The 21,589-nt window shown below is 40.2% G+C and overlaps 1 protein-coding gene across 1 annotated transcript in view; it reads right to left on the reverse strand.

Annotated features, from left to right (window-relative positions):
* The window catches only part of chchd3a (coiled-coil-helix-coiled-coil-helix domain containing 3a), a 241,728-nt gene that overhangs the window by 170,369 nt on the left and 49,770 nt on the right, over positions 1-21,589 (reverse strand). Inside the window, exon 3 of the mRNA XM_060843111.1 lies at positions 12,566-12,647. Within this exon, the coding sequence (XP_060699094.1) occupies positions 12,566-12,647 (82 nt within the window). The remainder of the gene's footprint in view (positions 1-12,565; positions 12,648-21,589) is intronic.

Here is a 21,589-nt window from a genome sequence, read left to right on the forward strand (position 1 = left end):
TTTGTCTAACCTCAGCCACTGCAGAACGTGAACCCACACTGTCACTCTGCATCAAAAACCAACCATCCAGATATCTCACTAATAATTGTTCTTGAAGTGCATACAGATGCAGAGTCATGTTAGGCCTAGTTTTGAGTAGAACGCTCGAGATTGGAGATTTCAGAGAAACAAATTTCCTTGAATGGTTATTTTGTAATAATCCAACATCTCAAATAGGACTGCTTGACTCATTAGAATATAGCATCTGTCACAAAAAGCTGTACAGGTTCCATATTAAGAGTCTTACCCGAGATCTATATTGAGAATATATTGATTTCTCTTTGAGAGTAATATTTTTTAAGATGACAGAATGTCTTACAGTGTAATTCAGGATACTTATTGAACGATGAGCCACTGTACAGATTTGTGCTAAACACTGGTTCCTTGTGCCAGAAGGGGATAATTTGGAGAAATAATGGTGATGCAAGATGAGTAACAGAAAACACAAAGATGAAACAAATCCAGTTTAAAAAAAAAGAGAAAAAGAGAGAAGGGAAGAGATGGAACAACATGTTTCACTGCAGAGAGAGACAGAGGCAGAAAATAAACAAAGTCAGCCTTACAATAAGATTGCCAAATATACAACAATCAGGACAAAACCAGTAAAAAGCATAGTGTGCGAGAGTGTCTTGACAACATGATTCCTGGGATACAAGAGTTATCTTTTCCCACAGCTTTAGGGACCTTCACCACATGGCTTTTCTGAAACAAATAACTCATGCTCTCTCAGAACATAAATGTGCTCTTGGCTACTGTGAAGCTCTTGCTTAATAGTGACACACTTCAAAGTTTGGGAGAAGATTTGTAGCTCGGGTGCTCGTTGTTGTGGTTCTGTTCGCCGAGCTGGGAATTTGTGTTGCAGACGTTTCGCCCCCGGTCTAGGTGACATCCTCAGTGCTTGGGAGCCTCCTGTGAAGCGTTTCTGTGATCTTTCCTCCTGCACTTGTAGTGGTTTCGGCATTCATGCAGGAACCGGAGTTGTTCGTATGTGGCGCTTAAGCGGTTGGCACAGGATTCCCAATTCCTGGCTTGTCTTCGCGTCTCTTGCCCATAGGTGTTCAAGGTGAACAGAACCACAACAGTGACACAATTTTTAAAATCAGTAATTTTCAAGCTTATCTGAGAAAGGGCAACTTGCAGAAGTTGACATCTGAGGACTTTGTTCATGAAGCAGTGAAATGTCGCACAGATAAAAATTTAAGTTAGAATTTTCTAAGGGAAATATCAAAAGGTTCTTCAAAGATATCCTCTCCTTACTCAAAATAAATGGCTCCCATTAAACAGGAGGCAATGGCCAAGTGGTACTACCGCTAGACTATCAATCCAGAAACTCAGCCACTGTTCTGGGAACCTGGGTTCAAATCTAATGATGATCTGGAAACCATTGTAGATTGCTGGAAAAACCCATTTGGTTAACTAATGTTCTTCAAGGAAGAAGTCTTTCATCCTTACCTGGTTTGGCTGACACATGGCTACAGACCCACAGTAATACGGTTAACTCTTAACTGCCCTCTGCGCAATTTGGGATGGGCAATAAATGCTGGCCGAGATAACAATGCCCAGATCCCATGAGTGAATGAAAATAAATGTAGAAAAGGTAAACAGTCCAGCACGTTTGCATTACTTCTTGTGACAGAGTGTATCTGGTTCCAGGCAAATTAAAATATCCAACATCACGCTGCCTGTGGTGTTACAACCAGTCAGACCATCTCACACATCTACATCTTAGAAAAGATCCTTTGACAGCATTTTGCAAACCCATGACTTCTTCCATCAGGAAGGACAAAGACAGCAGGTACATGGGAACACACCACCTGCAAATTTCCCTACAAACCATTCAACATCCTGACTCAGCAAGATATTGCCATTACTTTACAGGTGCTGGGTGATAATCCTGGAATTCGCCCATTAAGGGCATTGTGGATCTATCTACAGGATGTGGGCTGCAGCGGTTCAAGAAAGCAGTTCAGCATCACTTTCTCATGGGCAACAGATGCTCGCCAGCCAGCCACTGATGCCCATGTCCTATGAATTAATTAAAAAAAAAGTTTGAGCAACATACTGACTCCAATGTTATCTCATGTTTGTCAAGAATAGTTTGGAATTTCAGATGGAGAACCAAATTACAGGCAAAACACTAAATTTTGTTGAGCCACATTGAAATCAGCAAATGATCAAGTCCCTCTTCTTGTTCTAAGTGCCACTCACGTGAAAAGCAACTCAACTGCATGCTTTCTACAACAACATGTTCCATGAGATGCATGCTGCTCCACTGGGTTAGACAAGAGAGTTCTTTTGCAGAAATCAGAGCAGCCACAGTATCACAATGTCCAACAGATATCAAACTCATCTTTAAGTTCATGAGGCACAGCAATATTTTCCGCTTTTAGTGACCACCTCCTCACTTCGAAGATGAATGCCGTTGATTACAAAGAATCATTTACTGACACATTGACAGAGCAATAAGTCCCTGGAAAATTTAATCCCTTCAGCATGTGGCCTGTTTCTGTTAACTGGGTCGTTTATCAAGGCAACGGAGCCTCTTCAATTCAGTGACACCTTGATCCTGGTGATACCGGGATCGGTAAATTCACTTTGTTCTCAACCAGTGTCAATAAAGCGGCATCATTTCCTCGAGGTGGTTAGAGAGAACTGTGTGGCATTAAAAGCACAAGCTCTGAACAACTGGCTGAAATTAACTGTACCATTGAGTTTTTATGGGTGACAAGAGCCAAACTAATTATCAATGGCAATTTAGCACAGCTGTGGGGAAAATGCCAAAATTACTTAAATGTGAAATATAAAATTGACTCCAACTCCACTTTCCTCCAGGTCAATACTTGTTTTGAGTTTTTTACAAAAATATACTGAGACATAACTCAAAAGTCGCAAACAGCATTTTTAGAATGAAAGCTTTATTAGAACAAAGTATACCCCTCTAGCACAAACTTCATTCTGCTAAATTATGGCACTCACAATATAAGGACAACGTGAGTTTCCTCATTTTGATAAGTATAACATCCCATGACATGTTGGGTTGCCTGAAAAATATTCAGGAACTAAAACTAGAATGAAAATGCCAATAAAATATACAAAAAAAGTGTATCCCTAAGTAGCATAGAGTTAAAGCAATGTTGAAATGGGCATTAAGAATAATGTTCAATTTTCGACACTTAATTATGCTTGAATAGTTGACAGTAAATTTTTATGAGCAGACAATTAAAGACAGCAACTAAGAAGGTTGCTGCTATAAAATCCTGATGGACCATTAAAAAAAAATTCACCACCCAAGAAGGGCCAATAATTGAAATGACCACAACGTATATTTAAGCAGGAGATTACCAACCACTGAACAGGATGAACAGACCAATCTTTATCATAGTGGTACTTTGTAGATTTGTGCTGAGCATTTTTTTCGGTCTCAAGAAGGACATGCAGTACAGCAGTTGGTGGTCACTCAAGTTGAACGTTCGATCATTTAATAAAAATATTCATAGAATTGTGGAATTCCTACAATGTATAAACTGGCCATTAAACCCATTGAGTCCACATGACCTTTCCAAGAGTATCCTACCCAGACCACCCATTTCTGTAACCCTATATTTCCCATGGCTAGTCCACCTAACGTGGATATTCTTGGATAGTGGCAATTTAGCTTGGCCAGTCCACCGAAGCTGCACACCTTTGGACTGTGGGAGCAAACCAGAGCACCTGGAGGAAGTTAAGGCAGACGTGGGGACAATGTGCAAACTCTACACAGTCGCGAGAGCATGGAATCAAACCCATTTCCCTGACTCTGAGGCAGTAGTGCTAACGATGTGCTGACAAACTATTTTGGGTAAGTGATTGGAATTCAAGAAACTATTTGATCAGTTTTAAGTTCATTATGCCAGATTAAAAGTTTAAGAAAGCAATTTACAAAGTTGATTAAAAATAGACTTCTCATTTGACCAATAATTCCAAACATAACAAGCATGGCCATCTGCCCTCAACAAATGCACCGTCTGAAGTTGAGAAGCATCCTAGATGCCCCAAAAAAGGCAAAATCAGGCAAAAACAGAAGAGAAAAGAGACATAAAGAAGAGCGATCAAAAGCGAAAGACACAATTTAGTGTTGGGGCAATGAGGATGGATGACGTAAGGTGCCATTCTGTAGCTTGTGAAAGTCTGGATTGGTCAGAGATAACTAGTTTTGATATCATTAAGGGTTTCAAAAAATTCAACTTTCAGATTGCAAGTACAGGATTGATGGATGAGCATGAAAATACTGGAATCTAGTCTGAAGGTAACAAAGACATGATAATGGAATTTTGCACACGGGTGCAGCAATAAGTGGATGCACATGCCAGTATTTAGCTGAAAAATGTCAGCCTTTATGACAGAGAAGCAATGGACAGCAGTTTCAATTCATGGATTAATAAGATGCCAAGGTTGCAAACACAGTCTGTATTGCTGTGAAATTAAATAGATGAAGACTTGCTCATCCTACCCTCGTGTGAAGAAGGGATCAATGGAGATGCAAGGCATTTCACTCAGTTAGGAGATGGTTACGACACACCAAAAAATGCCATTCAAAATAGGTAGTCATGTTGTTTTTGCTGATTTTCAGCAGAGGAGCAGTACAGTCAATTGCAGGTAGTTAAACCTTTCTTAGTCCATGAAATGGTAAGGAAACGTGTCTGAATGTGCTATCAGACAATGCCACTGTGAGAATAGGATCAAGGTTTGCTTTGATCTTTTATTCCTCACAGTTGATCAGCTGACTAACGGGTTCAAAATGGACATAAAAGGAAAAGAAAATCTATCGTACCACCACCTCAATGCATGATTTTTCTTTCAAAATGTGAAGTTGGAGTGTTTAATGAGCTAGCAACTTGAGTCCTTTGCATAGCACTAAATAGGGATATGGATTACTAGCTTTCACCAACTTATACTTGGAGGCCTATTTGCAAATTTTATTTCAATGATGAAATGTTGAGAAAAAATGCTGACAAGTGGTGTAAAATTATAGATCGCAACCATGGAAGGAAGTATAGAAAAAGAGTTTTTGATAAAAATAGGAGTGTTGCTTTTAGTTTCACGTAAACATGGCAGCAGTTTTGGTTAAGGAGCAGTTGTGCTTTGCCATTAGTTTTGGAAACATAACATTTCTCTCCCTACCTCATCACTGAATTATCACCCCAGCCTATGGTACTACTCGATAGGTGGTATCTCAGAATGGTATCAGACTTGCTAGATCATATATTATTTTTATCCTAGGTAAGAAACATACTAACATGAGGGTGTAGAGTTTATCAACACAATTGTACTGCACAAAAGATGACAATAATCAACAATTAACCAAGCTATCTAACTGCAACACAGTTTGTAAGATCTTCAAAAATTCTGAAAAATCAAGTTTCATTTTGTTTTCCGACACAATCCATTGGAGAAACCCGTAAAACATCCCACTGATATTAATAATCAAATTCAACGTATGTGATGTTCCTTAGTCCTTTCCTGTGAACAGTCAATCTTGGACTACTCTGACCACCAAAACACACTAATATTAATCACATGCTAAGGGGCCCTACTCTTGGATACAAACTGGAAATGGTCATAAGTCCAGACTGCTTCAGAGGAACTATTTAAAAAAAAACTTCCAGGAAAATAACCAACTCGTATGTCACTGTTTTAAAATCCACAATTTGAACATGATATTCATTCATGTAATTCTCACATCTTTCATGACAATTGTTATGGAGTTAATGGCATGAAATATATGCATCTATGCGATAAATATCCATCATCAAAAGTTCTGATTAATCAGGACACTGGCGGACTTTTGCTGTCTGCCACTGGCACTCAAGTAGGATTAAGAGATTGAGAATCAACCTGTTTGGCCACATTTTGACACACTTTGTTGGCATCAAGTTCTGAGGTGAGATTTGAACTGGGAACACTGAACTCTCTGGCAAGTATTGTATCATTGCAGGACAGGACCTATATTATGTTCCTTTTAGCATTAATTGCTGGAGATTTAATAAATGGACGATCTTAACACAAGTCATTTTTCCCTTTGGTCTCTTTGGCTCTTGATTCAATCTTGCCTTCACGATGGTTCTCTTGGGGTGCCTGATTTCACATTGAATTAACTACCTAATTTATATTTCCATGCCAACAAATGCATTTGCACAAGTTGGCCATTCAGCCCTTCAAGTCTGCTCTTCCCTTGAATAAAATCATGGCTGAAAGGAGTTTGGAATTTGGAACACAAACCAATCTATCCTTTAGAATCTTTGATATCCTTGTCTCAGAACAATGCCTCCACCTGAAAAATATTCATGATCCTCAACTCTGTCTTCTGAGGCCTTCTTTGTTCAAATGTTGTTAATTTCTCAAAATTATTCAATTTGATTTATTCAAAAAAATTAAACTGGTGGTCTTATTCACTCATGTCCTCAACACCTGATTCACTTGCTCCCATATGGCACCTCAAACTTTTCAGTAGCTTAGTGAGAACACAAAGTTTGAGTCAAAGGATTCTGTGGTGAGTTGAAGGAAAAACTCTATTCTCACATTCAAACAAACAAAATCGAATCTAAGGGTCAGAGATAGAAATCCACAATCAACAAGATATCATACTAACAATGTTTATTATTTGTATACAGTGATTACTTAATTAAAGTGAGGCACAATTACAGTGCTTCACAAATACTGAATCATGAAAAGTCATGCAAGGTATGTAAAGATGCACAACGAGTGAGTAAGAACAATTAATCGGTGCTGAGTATGGTCTGAAGACTGTAACACATGTGGGGAATGGTATCCTATCAGTTATGCAACCTTAAATAAGGTTTTAAACATGGATTACACGAGGTGGTAACTCCTCGCCAGATTAAGAGAAAAACAACTCTGTCAGATAAAGTTAATATTTCTCTTCATTAAGTTACTTTGAATTGTTTGAGAAAACTATGGTAAAAACCTAGGTTTCCAATTTTGTCAGTCATCACATTCATCAACTTCATTGGTTCCTGACATTGCCTATTAAGTATGATAATTAGCATATTTTCAGTTTACTCAGAATTTCAACATTAAAATAACTGCTTGTTTCCATTTGCCACTATTCACAATAGAATTTGCACAAGCTTAGTGAAGTGCTAAATCATTTCTATTTTAGATATAGGTCCTATTTAAAGCTACTTATATGAAAAGGTGCCATTTTTCCTGCTTTGACACAAAAAAGGCTTGATGAAATGAAACATAGCTTCTCATGATCACCAATCATTTTATTGAATTCTTTTGCTCTGATCAAATCTTCAGAACAACTTCTAAAATTTGTTCAATTAACTCTCTATTTTCGAATGAATAGTTTGAAACTTCCAATTTTTCAGTGGTTAGAACATAGAACTGTACAGCATAGAAACAGGCCCTTTGGGCCACAACATTGTGCTGAACATGACGCCAAATTAAACTGACTCTTTCTGTCTGCCCTTGGTTCATATCCCTCCATTCCATACGTATTCATGTGCTTATCTAAAAGTCCCTGAAACATCCCTAACATCTCTGCCTCCATCAGCACCCCCAACAATGCGTTGCAGACTCCTACCACGCTGACTAAGAAACCTTACACTTGCATTTCCTTTGAACTTTTCCCCTCTCAACTTTAATGCATGGCCCCTAGTTTGAGCCATTTCTGCTCTGGGGTAAAGGATTCTGATCATCAACACAGCTATGCACCTCAACTTTATGAACTTTGATCGAGTCTCCCCTCAGCCTCCGCCACTCCAGAGAAAACAACCTGGCTTTTTCTATCCTTCAGTTATCATTCATACCCTCAAACCCAGGCAGTATCCGATAAACCTTTCCTGCACCCTCTCCAAAGCCTCAGCATCCTTTCTGTAATGTGCTGACCAGAATTGAACTCAATATTCTAAGTGTAGCCTAACCAAAGTCTTATAAAGTTACAACATGGCTCTGACTCTTATACTCGATTTCCCAATTGATAAAAGCAAGCATATATAGACCTTCTTTACTACTCTTTTGAATTGCGTGGCTACTTTCAGCAAACTATGGACTTCAGCCACAAGATGCCTTTGCACACCAATGCTGTTCAGGGTCATGCCATTAACTGAATACTTTTCCTTAACATTTGATCTCCCAAAGTGCAGCATATAACACTTAACTGGATTAAACTCCATGCGCCATTTCTCCACCCATACCTGCAACTGATCTATGTCTCGCTGTATCCTTTGACAACCTTCTACACAATCCATAAATGGACTGGTTATTGGACTCAAAGTTGCCTCTGGCAGGTTTATCTTTGGTAGAACATGAGTTGGGGTCAATTTTTGGTCATACTTATTTCTGAGTTAGCATTTCATCCACACAACTACATAAATTTAACCTCACATCCCAGAGTGGTTTACAGAGAGGTTACCGTTCTTGGAGATAATACCCCTGAGAAGAGATATCTTATTCTGGGTGTGCAGATAAAAGCAAAAGACAAATTGGCATTCCATACAGGAAAATACTACATTAGATAATCTGGATTTGTACATGCAACAAAAACTTCAGTTCATCAAATCTGTGGCCAAATTTTTCTCTCCAAAACTACCAAATCCAGTCAAACCTATTGCCCTCCAATATTCATTTTGTACAAACAACAATTACTTTCCAGACTGTAAGTAATCTAATCTAATCAATCTGATACCCTTTAATGTAACAGACCACTTCTAACATCTAGTGTTAAGAACTGGATCAACTTCAGGCCAAACAAGTGTTCTAAGAGCATTTAGCCACAACTTCCTTTCATCAATACTCTGTGCTTATATTAATAAACCCAGGATACAGTCGGCCATTTTGGCCACTTACTCAACCTGCTTTGCTACTTGCACCAATTTGAGCATCCATATACCAATCTCCATCACTTCCTGTGCTCTGTGAAGCAGCTTAATATTTAGCTTATATTACCTCTCTTTGTTCAAAAATATTGCTGCATTACAACTTGTATGAACGTGCTCTGTGCAAAATGGCTCTTGAACCAAATTAATCCATTGAATTAGTCTGAGGGATTCTAATTCAAGTGCAAGTCTTCCTTTTATTACTATTACAGTGCTTGTCACAAACTAAAACCTAGCAATCAGAGTTTAATACGACTGGTCCACAGCAAAGTATACATCATATTAAGGATAGAAACAACAAAATTGTATTTATTGAATGCCTTTTATAATCTCAAAACATCCTAAAGAATGTTCTAGCCAAGAAAGCACTTTTGATTTACAGTCAATAAAGCAGGCAGTTTGTATTCCTGCTCCTCGGATGCTGCCGGAACTGCTGTGCTTTTCCAGCACCACTCTAATCCAGAATCTGGTTACCACCACCTGCAGTCATTGTTTTTACCAACAATAATTCCAAACAACATCTGATAGTGATCGGATTATCTGTTTTGGTGGTCATTGATGATAACAGCCTACTGGTGAAAGATCAAGATATACAACCTAAGGCTAATGTCATAGTGTGCCAGGTAGCAGTGTCCCCGAAGATCCAATATGCCCTGGACAATCTACAGCAGGCATCTTTAAGTCTAAAAGCAGTTCTGCCAGCAGTACTTTCACAATGTCTGAAAATGAAGTGCAAGAAAAGGTAGTCCAATGCAGTGTGTTTCCCAAAAATGTGTTCCATGTCGAGATGCTAATCACTCAAAACTAGTTCTACTGTGCAGGATAGGTAGTTTGTATGTCAGACCCCAGACACTTGAAGCAACTGCCCAACTCTAAACCTGTGGCAGGAGATTCCCAGGAGGGCAACGAAAACATTTCTGGACCGTTTATGAAGCATCTCTGAAGAAGTCAAACTTCACAGTGGCTTGTGGGAAAATTGTTAATTTATGGAATACCATGAACAGAAAGAGAGACTTGGTCTCTCTCTCTCACACACGCACACACACACAAAATCATTTATCTGTACTGCCAAACACTACCTGTCCTGAATGCGTCAGAGTCTACAGACTTGGCACTGGATTGAACAGCCATTTCAAATCAAACCGAATGGAAGCAAGTCATCCTCAATTGTGAGTGTCTACCTAAGGAGATAGAATATTGGACATGATACTATCAGTGAAAAAGACAACAGTATCATGGATTCTTCTACGAACATGAGCGTGCACAGATGGGGCCTTGGTTTAACTGATTATCTGAAATACATCATTCCCTCAGTAAAGCACTGGAGCGGCAGTCAAAAGTTTTGAGCTCAAATTTATATAATGGGATCATAACCCGAACCTTCTGATTTATAAACAATTGCACCACTGTTGACACTGCTAAAACTATAAACCACCTGTGCAAAGGTAATCAACATTTGTGTTCCTTTATTCTCAAGTTTTGGACACTACCAATAGAAGATTGCTCCTGTTGGTGACACAATTAATATGTATGTTGCCTTAACTGGATGCTCCTCCCTGCAAAATGACGATATAATTCCTTAAAAGAAACTGCTGTTCCAGACAGAAGACAGAGAACTTATGTCTCTCTCCCTCCAGGGCCTGGAATAAAGATAGAAGAGGTAAAACTATACTGTGTCTCTGAGCATTTTGCTTCAACTTAAGGCAGAAAAGGGACGACACCACCATCCTATCCCTGTAACCTTGCATTTTCTTAATCCATCAAGCTTGTACATAACTGTGGGAAAAAACTAGAGCACCATAGCACTCAGGCAGCAGTGCTAACCACTGAGCCACCATTTCACCACATTGTATTGCTTCCTTTATTGCATGGCACCAATAAACGACGACAGCAACTCCTACTTGCTTAACCCTGTGATTCCATTGTGTTCAAAATGGATCAATAAAAGACACCCCAATATTACTTTAAAATACAACTGGAATGAATTTAGAAAACAAAGTGTTTCTGAGATAATGATAAATAAAAACATAAGAACTAGGATCAGGAAGAGGCCATCTGGCCCTTAGAGTCTACTCCGCCACTCAGTAAGTTCATAGCTGATCTTTTTGTGGACTTAGCACCACTTATCTGTGCTCTCACCGTATCCCTTAATTCCTTTATTATTCAAAAAATATTTACCTTAGCTTTAAAAAATGTTTACTGAAGTTGCGTCAACTACTTCACTGGGCAAGGAATTCCATAGATTAACAACCCTCCGGTGAAGAAATTCCTTCTCAATTGAGTCCTAAATATGCTCCCCCAATTGACGATATGCCCTCTTGTCCTTATTTCACCTGCCAGTGGAAACATCCTCCCTCCTTCTGTCTTACCTATTCCATTTATATGTTTCTATACAATATTACCTCATTGTAAATTCTACTGAATATAATCGCAGTCTGCACAGTATCTCCTCATAGGCTAACCCCCTCAACTCTGGAACGTCCTCTGCACCCCCTCTAGTGCCTTTACATCCTTTTTAACGGAAGGAGACCAACACTGCAGGCAGTATTCTCGGTGTGGCCTGACCAGCACTTTGTACAACATAACCTTCCTGCTTTTAAACTCAATCCCTTTAGCAATGAAGGGCAAAATTTCAAAAAGTATTCTTAATTACTGTTGTGCCTGCGGACCAACCCTACGTGATTCAAGCACAAAGACACCCAAGGTCCCTCAGCATAGCAGCATGCTGCAATAGTTTCCATACAAGTAATAATCCTTTTTACTGTTCCTCCGACCAAAATGGATGACTTCACATTTATTAACATTATATTCCATCTGCCAGACCTTTGCCCACTCACTCCAAGTATCTGTGTTCCTCTGCAAAGTTTCAGAGCGCTCTGCACACTTTGCTCTGCCACTCAGCTTAGTGTCAGCTGCAAACGTTGACACACTATGTGATCCCCAACTTCAAATCATCTATATGAGACAATAAGTTGAAATGCTTCACTTCTTAAAGTTTCATAAAACAAGAACTTGCTTTTATAATACTCTAACAATTTCAATGACAAACACAATTCCTATTGTTCATTCTTCTGTTAAATGAGTATCGAGAGTAACCTCATGAAGCAGGGAGAGAGAGGGTGGAATTGAATAAATATTAAAGCAAGATGTGAGTTGCTACTCTCGAATACAGTATCTTACTATACAAATCCGGTAATATGATGTCATGAGTCATTTATCCTATGTGACTCAATGACAAATTACCAATCAGATTTGCATTCTATCAATTGGTCATGGATTTGTTGTTGCAAATCTAACCTCCATCGTCCACTGTACGCCTTAAAAGCACAATCCAAGCAAGGTCCACAAAACAAAGCAAATATATATCAACTGGACATCTCAAAACTGAGTTGTTTTATTTTCTTCCTGAACTGAAAAACAGCACAAACCCCTTGTAGAGGTACCTCGAAGCAATGACTCGGATGCACTTCCTATGGATTTTGAATGACAAAACAATTTCATGATTGGCAAGGGTCAAGTTCATAGTGGGACCAAGTAGTCAATATCATCACATTAGAAAACAGGGGAGGATGCTGGAATGCAGGAAGCTTAATAATCCACACGTGCGCGGGTACACACAGACACACACGCAACATCATGCTGACCTCTTTTGTAGTCTCAAATCTTGCTCGTTCCGTTCTTGTGCCGACCCTTGGGACATTCGTTTTCTGACTTCATCATCAGTAACTGTTGAAAAGGAAAGCAACATTTAGAGAAGTACACATAGCGTGAAGCCAATCCCTGTGGATCTCTGCTTGTGTTGAATGCACAAGCCAACCCAGGTTCACAAAATGTGGCCAACATACACCAACTGGATGTCTTGAAAATTAAAACATGCGATTTAACTCATCAACTGAAAAACAGCACAAACTCCTTGCACTGGTTCCTCTCAGCAATGATGGAGGCGCACTTCATAGATTTGGAGTATCAATTTCATGATTACCAGTATTTCACCATTAAGAATTGTCTTGTGGGCTGCAGTATTACATTACCAAATTGAACTAATGGGTATTGGGAGTGTTAAGAGGAGAACAGACAAAGTTAAAATATTCTTAAAAAACACCATACAACAGAGATAGAATTAAAGCACCCTTCATTTGTTTTGTTATAATCCCAAACCAGGCACCAAAGTTGTTTTGGTTAGGGTAGGGCCCAGTAACTGCTGTCTCTGAAAATAGACAGAGTATGACTTCAGAGTTTTAAAAAAACAATAAACTTTACTATTCCAAGTTAGAAAAGCAATACAATCATTGAACTAACTGACATACATGCAACACATGTTCTATTATCAACCATTAACCTGAAGTGAGAGATTGAACGAGGTCTGCGGAGCTGGTTGGCAAAAGAGCACCTCAGTGGATAGTGAGAGGCCTTGCATTTTTTTTCCAAACCAGCCTGAATGGGTGTGGCCAGCTCTCAGATCAGGATTTCTTTGTTTTGGTTTTTCAGTAGCATTAAGAGGCTGTTGGGGTCTCAGAGTTGGGGGTGTCAGTAAATCCTTCCCAGCTGCTTCCTTCTTTGCATTTTCCTCTTAATATGTTTTTCCTCCTGAATTGGAGAACTGCATATGAGAATATGTCTCTGAATTTTCCTTTATGCCAACAGGTGTGTTTATGAGATATTACTATATTGAAATCGTTAATTAGTAATAATTACTGTATCCATTATTCATTCCAGCAGAGTTAAATTATTCTAAATTCCTCTTTCTACTGTTTGTATCTCAACTGCACAGTTTTGAAAGAAATTGTGCTTTGCTTAACATCGAGAAGTTTGGCTAGTCATATTGCACCTGGCACATCACATCCACCTTCAACATAAGAAAAAGTTAAGGTCCAGACTGCTTCCTGAAAATATTTTGAGGGGGTGTGGTCTGGTTCATGATAAAGGTAAACACAAATAACAGGCAAACTATGGTTGAACATCCTGGAGCACATTAAATAGAGTCAAGACCAATCCCAGAGATTTCTCAGCAAACCCCAGCAGTTAATGACATTATGGGTTTCAAAAGTCATTAAAAATTGACAAAGGTTTCAAATTTTTCCCAGATCAATGTGTTACGATTTCTCTATCCCCATATCAGTTGGAGCAAAACATTCAGAGACACAGTATAGTTTTACCTCCTGCATCATGACTCTGGGCCCTGAAAGGAGAGAGAACGATTGCCCATGTGCACAGTGGCATGTGTTCTCGGTCTGGTCTCTGGAACAGCAGTTTCTAAGGAATTATATAGTCATTTTACAGAGAGGAGCATCCAGGTAAGGCAACATACATATTAATTGGGTCACTGTTACAATCAGCGAGCATCAACAGTAAAGATGAAGCCATCTGCTGTTACACAATGAATGTTCTTAACCTTGTCAATTGGCTTTACAGATTGAATACTTTTCACCTTGTTAACTGAAGTTACAAACAGAAGTTACAAATAGCTCTACATAATGAATGCTTTTCCACTTTGTTAACCCATTACCCTTGTCTCCAGCACCCCATTGTAAACTGCAATTTCTTGTCTGATCTGAGTCATGCTCAGCTGAACCTCTTGTTTCACGAAACTCAGAGCTTACCTCTTTCCCTGCCTGCTTATACCCTGTAAACATTCTCAGCAGGACCAATACACTTAATGGTAAGGTCCTGGGAAGTGATGCTGAACAAAGAGACATTGGAGTGCAGGCTCATACTTCCTTATTAGATTAGACTTACAGTGTGGAAACAGGCCCTTCGGCCCAACAAGTCCACACCGACCCGCCGAAGCGCATCCCACCCATACACCCCTTTTACCCCTTACCTAACACTACGGGCAATTTAGCATGGCCAATTCACCTGACCCGCACATCTTTGTGACTGTGGGAGGAAACCGGAGCACCCGAAGGAAACCCACGCAGACACGGGGAGAACGTGCAAACTCCACACAGTCAGTCGCCTGAGTCGGGAATTGAACCCGGGTCTACAGGCGCTGTGAGGCAGCAGTGCTAACCACTGTGCCACCGTGCATACTTCCTTGAATGTGGAGTCCCAGGTAGAAGGACTGTGAAGGTGGCATTTAGTGTGCTTGCCTTTATTGGTCAGTGCATTGAGTTCAGGAGTTGGGAGGTCATGTTATAGAGTCAAGGAGATGTATAACACGGAAATAGACCCTTGGGTCCAACTAATCCATGCTGACCAGATATGCTAATCTAATCCAGTCCCATTTGACAAAGTTCGGGCCACAACCCTCCAAACACTTCTTATTTATATACCCATCCAGATGCCTTTTAAATGCTGAAACTCGGCCAGCCTCCACCATTTCCTCAGGCAGCTCATTCGTGACGTCAAAAATTTGCCCCTTAGGTCCCTTTTCGATCTTTTGTCTCTCACCCTCAACCGCTGCCCTTGAGTTCTGGACTCCATCACACCAGGGAAAATATCTTGTCAGTTTCCTCTAGCCATACCCCTCATGATTTTATAAACCTCTATAAGGTCACCCCTCAGTCTCTGATGCTCCAGGAATGTAATTTAAAACCCTGTATAAAGGGAGGATGGTTCTGTTGTTGAGACAGCTTTGCTTGACACGCTCCACAAGCATTGTGAAGAGTGTTATGTGATCCTCCAAAAGCTGGTACTTACCTAAACAAATCATGGTTGCTCACAGAGGTTGGCATATTGCAACTGCATCAAACGTGTAAGAATCTCAAGGGGACCTAACACAGGGAAACTGCCCCAGCCTATTCAGCCTCGCCTTGTAGCTCAAATGCTCCAACCCGGGCAATATCCTTGTCAATCTATCCTGAACCCTTTCAAGTTTCACAGCATCCATCCGATGGGAAGATGACCAGAATTGGACACCATATTCCCAAAGTGGCCAAACTGGGCGGCATGGTGGCTCAGTGGTTAGCACTGCTGTCTCAGTGCCAGGGACCCGGGTTCGATTCCAGCCTCGGGTGACTGTCTGTGTGGAGTTTGCACATTCTCCGTGAATGCATAGGTTTCCTCCAGGTGCTCCAGTTTCCTCCCACCATCCAAAGAAGTGCAGGTTAGGTGAGTTGGCCATGCTAAATTACCCAGAGGATTCAGTGATGTGTTAGCCCGGTGCATTAGTCAGCAGTAAATACAGAGTAATGAGCAATGGGTTTGGATGAGACACTCTTTGGAGGATTGATGTGGACTTGTTGGGCCGAAGGGCCTGTTTCCACACTGAATTTAGGATCCTGACAATCATCTGGACAGTTGCAACATGACCTCCCAACACCTATACTCAATGCTTTGTCAAATAGAGGAATGGATAGCAAATGCCCTTCTTCATATTCTGTTTACCTGTGACTCTACTTTCAAACAACTATGAACCTGCACTCCAAGGTCTTTGTTGAGCAACACTCCCCTGGACCTTACCATTAAGTGTATAAGTCCTGCCCTGATTTGCCTTTCCAAAATGCAAGACCTCACATTTTCCTAAACGAAATCCATCTGCCACTCCTCAGCCCATTGGCCCATCTAATCAAGATTTTGATGTACTGAGGTAACCTCCTTCACTGAAGAAGGGCATATGCCCGAAACGTCGAACCTCCTGTTCCTTGAATGCTGCCTGACCTGCTGCGCTTTTCCAGTAACACATTTTCAGCTCTGATTTCCAGCATCTGCAGACCTCACTTTCTCCTCTAACCTCCTTCACTGTCCACTACACCTCCAATTTTAGTGTCATCTGCAAGTTTATTAACTATACTTCCTATGTTTACATCCAAATCATGTATATAAATGACGAAAATTAGTTGACCCAGCACTGATCATTGTGGCACTCCGCCATTGTGGTCACAGGCCTCCAGTCTAAAAAACAACCCTCTACCACCACCCTCTGTCTTCTACCTTTGAGCCAGTTCTGCATCCAAATGGTTAGTTCTCCCTGTTTTCCATGAGATCTAACCTTGTTAACCAGTCTTCCATGGGAAACCTTGTTGAATGCCTTACTGAAGTCCATACAGATCACATCAACCACTCTGCCCTTATCAATCCTATTCGTTACTTCTCCAAAAAACTCAATCAAGTTTGCGAGACATGATTTTCCACACACAAAGCCATGTTGACTATCCCTAATCAGTCCAAGCCTTTCCAAATGCATGTAAATCCAGTCCCTCAGGATTCCCTCCAACAACTTGCCCATTATTGATGTCAGGCTCACCAGTTAATGGTTCCTTGGCATTTCTTTACCACCTTTGTTCAATAGTAGCATCATGTTCGCACCCTCCAGTCTTCCACCACCTCACTTGTGACTATGATACAAATATCTCAACCAAGGGCCCAGCAATCACTTCCCTCGTTTCTGACAGAGTTCTGATCAGGTCCTGGAATTTATCCACTTTGATGCCTTTTAAGACATCCAGCACCACCTCCTTTTTAATATGGACATTTTTCAAGATGTGACCATCTATTTCACCACATTCTATACCTACCATGTCCTTCTCCAGAATAAAGACTGATGCAAAATACTCGTTCACTATCTTCTCCATCTCCTGTGGTTCCACACATAGGCTGCCTTGCTGATCTTTGAAGGGCCCTATTCTCTCCCGAGTTACCCTTTTGTCCTTAATGTATTCATAGAATCCCTCAGCATTTTGCTTCACCCTATTTGCCAAAGCTATCTCATGCCCCCTTTTTGCCGTCCTGATTTCCCTCAAGTATACTCCTACTGCCTTTATACACTAAAGGATTCACTTGATCTATCCTGTCTGTGCCTGACGTATACTTACTTCCTTTTTCTTAACCAAACCCTCAATTTCTCAGACTATCTGGCATTCCCCACAGCTGCTGCCTTTCACTCTAACAGGAGGTAATGAGAGTGCAGAGGCAATATCTTCATGTTTGAAGACTTCTCATGTTCCAGATGTCCCTTTATCTGCAGACATCTGCAACAAATGAATTTTTGCAAGTTCTTGTCTAATAAAGTCAAAATTGGCCTTCTTCCAATTTAGAACTTCAACTTTTGGAATCTGTCCATCTTTTTCCATCAATATTTTAAAACTAATAGAATTATGGTCGCTGGCCCCAAAGTGCTCCCACACTGATACCTCAGTCACCTGCCCTGCCTTACTTCCCCAAGAGTAGGTCCAGTTTTGCACTGTGGAAGGTACATCCACATACTGAATCTGAATGTTTTCTTGTACACAGTAAAATTTTTCTCCATCTGAACCCTTATTGCAGTCACAGTCTATGGTTGGGAAGTTAAAATCCCCCACCAAAACCACCATATTATTCTTACAGATAAGTCAGATCTCCTTACAAATTTGTTCCTCAATTTCCCACTGACTATTGAGCATTTATAATACAATTCCAATCAGGTGATCACCCCTTCCTGTTTCTCAGATTCAATTAACTTCCCTGGATGTATTCCCAGGAATATCTTCCCCAAGTACAGCCGTAATGCTATCCCTTATCAAAAACGCTACTCCCCCCTCCTCATCCTTACTATAGCATTTGTATCATGGAACATTCTGTTGCCAGTCCTGTGCATTTCTGAGCCACATCACCATAATTGCTATGGTATCTCAGTCCCATGTTCCTAACCATGCCCTAAGTTCATCTGTCTTCCCTGTTAGGCCTCTTGGCATTTATTTAAATGCCATCTTATTTATATTCTGCCTTGTTCTCAGCTTTGCTCTTGCCTGCCCCAGTGCTTGCCTCACCCCTTATCCCAACTGTCCCAGTCTCAGATTGATCTCTTTCCTCAGAATTTCCCTGGGTCCCCCCCCCCACCCCTCCACTTTACTAGTTTAAATCCTCCCAAGCAGCTCTTAAAGCTCCCAGCCAGTATATTAGTCCCCTTCCAATTCAGGTGCAATCTGCCCTTCCTGTACAGGTCACTTCTATCCCAGAAGAGATTCCAATGATCCAAAAACGTGAACCCTTGTCCCTGCACCAGCTCCTCAGCCACACATTCAGCTGCTCTGTCATCCTATTCCTACCCTCACAAGCTCATCGCACCAGGAGAAAATTAGCTGTGATTTCCTTTCAAATCAATAATTAAACTTTTCAGGCTGGGATGAATTTTTGAGGCACACTCCTGCCAATTTCAAAGTTTGTATTTACCAAGAAATTATGATGAAATGTTACACAATCTTTTTTTTCTTTCCTTTGTAGAAAGACTCAGACAGTGCTCTGAATCACTGGTTGAAAGTAAAAATCCCACATACATTCGGTTTTGTCAATTATCTGAGATTTAACCATCATGGACTTGGAAAAAGATATGTAAAAGTATCCCGTTTAAAATGCATTTGATGAAACTTGTGCAATGGCAGAGACAATTTATTTTTATCAATCATTTCAGGTAGTGAAATAAAATTCAAAAGTATGTTGACTTCAGGACTAAATACTAATTGCTTCAGTGCGATGAAATGATGGGCTGTTCCATGAAGGGTCCACTGGAACTATTTAATACCTTCAAAAACAAACAAAAAAAAACGCCAGAGAATGGAGTGTCTTTGTGTCTTTCTAAAGCACAAAGGCATAAAGACCATAGGTTATCAAGTACTGTTTAGTAGCTTACAGAAGTATTTTCACTTCTTCATTACAACCAAAAGAATCAGACTATCTTGTATGTGACCTTCATGCAACCTACTTTGAAGGGAAAAAGCTTCAAAATAATGCTTCAGAACTATTCAAGTCAGTGGTTACCGGTTTAGTGCCTTGTTGCATGTTACTTACCAGAAAACTCACTATTCTGTTGTAAAATAAAGTAATACATGGTTGCTGTGTTTGAAATCATAACGCTTCAAGAGTTTTCACAAAATAACTGACTGTAAAACCACTGATGTGAATATGGACTTTGAATACTCTCTTCACAATTAACCACACAAAGTATGACAGCATTTAAAAAACGAAAGCCTGAGAGATTAGAGGAACAGTGTCAGTACAGGTATAAAATTGGCTTTGTGCTGTCAAGTTCAGGGTGGTAGTGAACCATACTATGGGGTCCTCTGGATTTGGTTTTGAGATGTTTTTATACGTCAATGACTTGAACTTGATATAAAAGGGAAAAATTCAAAGTTTTCAGATGACAAGAGCACACAAAGTATATTTTTGTTTTGGAAGGTAAAAAGAATGAATGTTTCTGTAGATTAGACCTTGGGATGGAAGGCTTGCCCTCGGAGGATAAAATGGCAATAATTCTCTCGAATTAAAGTTGATCCCATTGAAACGCAAGGAAGAAACACAGACCCTGAGTAAATTAGTTCTATATTAGATAAAAATATAGACATTACATTCGATAAGACACTAGTGATTGTCTCTTAGCATTCTGGAAAGTCATAAGCAATTTTGAATAGCCAGGGACCTGATAGAGAATCACAGAATAGAGATAAAGGTCATAAAAATTAGTCTCCAAGTACTCAAATCACATCTCCAGGTGGTATTGAAGATTTTGCCAGTGTAACCCTTTGTCTGAGGAACGACGTTGAAACATCCAAAAAATGACCTTGAGCTGGAAAATAGACAGGAAGGGAGGTAATCATGGCATCATGGATACCTGTCCTGTTTTCATTGGATAGAAGGGTTCTGTGACAATGCTATGGCTTGAAGAGGTATATTTTGTCCTGGTTTTTGCTGTGAAGAGAGGTTGAGACAGAGGTTGCGAATGGTCTGGCTGGCCAATAAAGTAAACAGCTTGTGGGACCTTCAGACTTGTTTTAAAGTTGGAACAATAAATGCAGCCTGAATGTGTGGGGCCAAGCTCTCATGGAACCAAGATTACTAGTTTAGCTTTCTGCAGTTGTTGAGGGTCTTGAAGCTTGATGTGGAAGCTGTTATCCCTCTCTCTGCCATAGCTAAAAGCTGGGGGTCTTCTCCTGTTGCTAGAATTGCATGAGAGATAATTAATTTTAATGACTTTGCCTCTGCTAAGAGAGTGTGCTTATGGGATGTTATGAGATTGGAATAGTTAATGAGTAGGGAATTATGTTAAGTATTTTGATAGAGTTAAATTTAAGCCAATATTTTTCTCATTTTATTTCTTCCGTAGTTTAGCTCTCATATGCGAATAAAGTGTGTTTTGCTTCAAGCCTAGTAATTTGACCAATTGAATTGCATCTGGAACAACACCTGGCACTTACCTTTAAAGTAAGGTCAAGTTAGTGATCTAGGCCATCTCCTTGACATGTGTCAAGGGAGTTTTGTCTGGTCCATAACAGGTAATTTATTCTACCTTGACAAATGCTTGTAGACAAAAGGCAACCTTCAAAAGGATGTTGCCTTCTTCAGGTGGAGGACCGACCAGAACACGCGGAGGGAGGTTGACCAGAACATTCTGGGTGGGGGTGGTGGTGTCAACCAAAATATGCAGGGGGGGGGACAGCAATGGCAGAGCAACCACAAAACATGGAAGCAGACCAAGAGAACACTCCTCTAAGCATCCGGCTGTGGGGCTAGAATGTTAGTTACTAAGAAAAACACACTCCATCAAGCTTCTATTCTCTTTTGAGTGAATAGCACTAACCTGTGTTAAGTTGAACACTTTTGTCAACTTAGCTCAAACTAAATTAAATTTTGCTGAATGCATGTACTGAAGTTGTTACTTATTCAGATAACTAAATTATAGTTATCTGTGGTCACTGAATTCAAAGTCTTAAGATCTAAGATTCGGAGAGGATGTTTCCTCTGGTAGGAGAGCCCAA

The sequence above is a fragment of the Hemiscyllium ocellatum genome, chromosome 23, assembly GCF_020745735.1.
Source record: "Hemiscyllium ocellatum isolate sHemOce1 chromosome 23, sHemOce1.pat.X.cur, whole genome shotgun sequence".
NCBI classification, from domain to species: Eukaryota; Metazoa; Chordata; class Chondrichthyes; order Orectolobiformes; family Hemiscylliidae; genus Hemiscyllium; species Hemiscyllium ocellatum.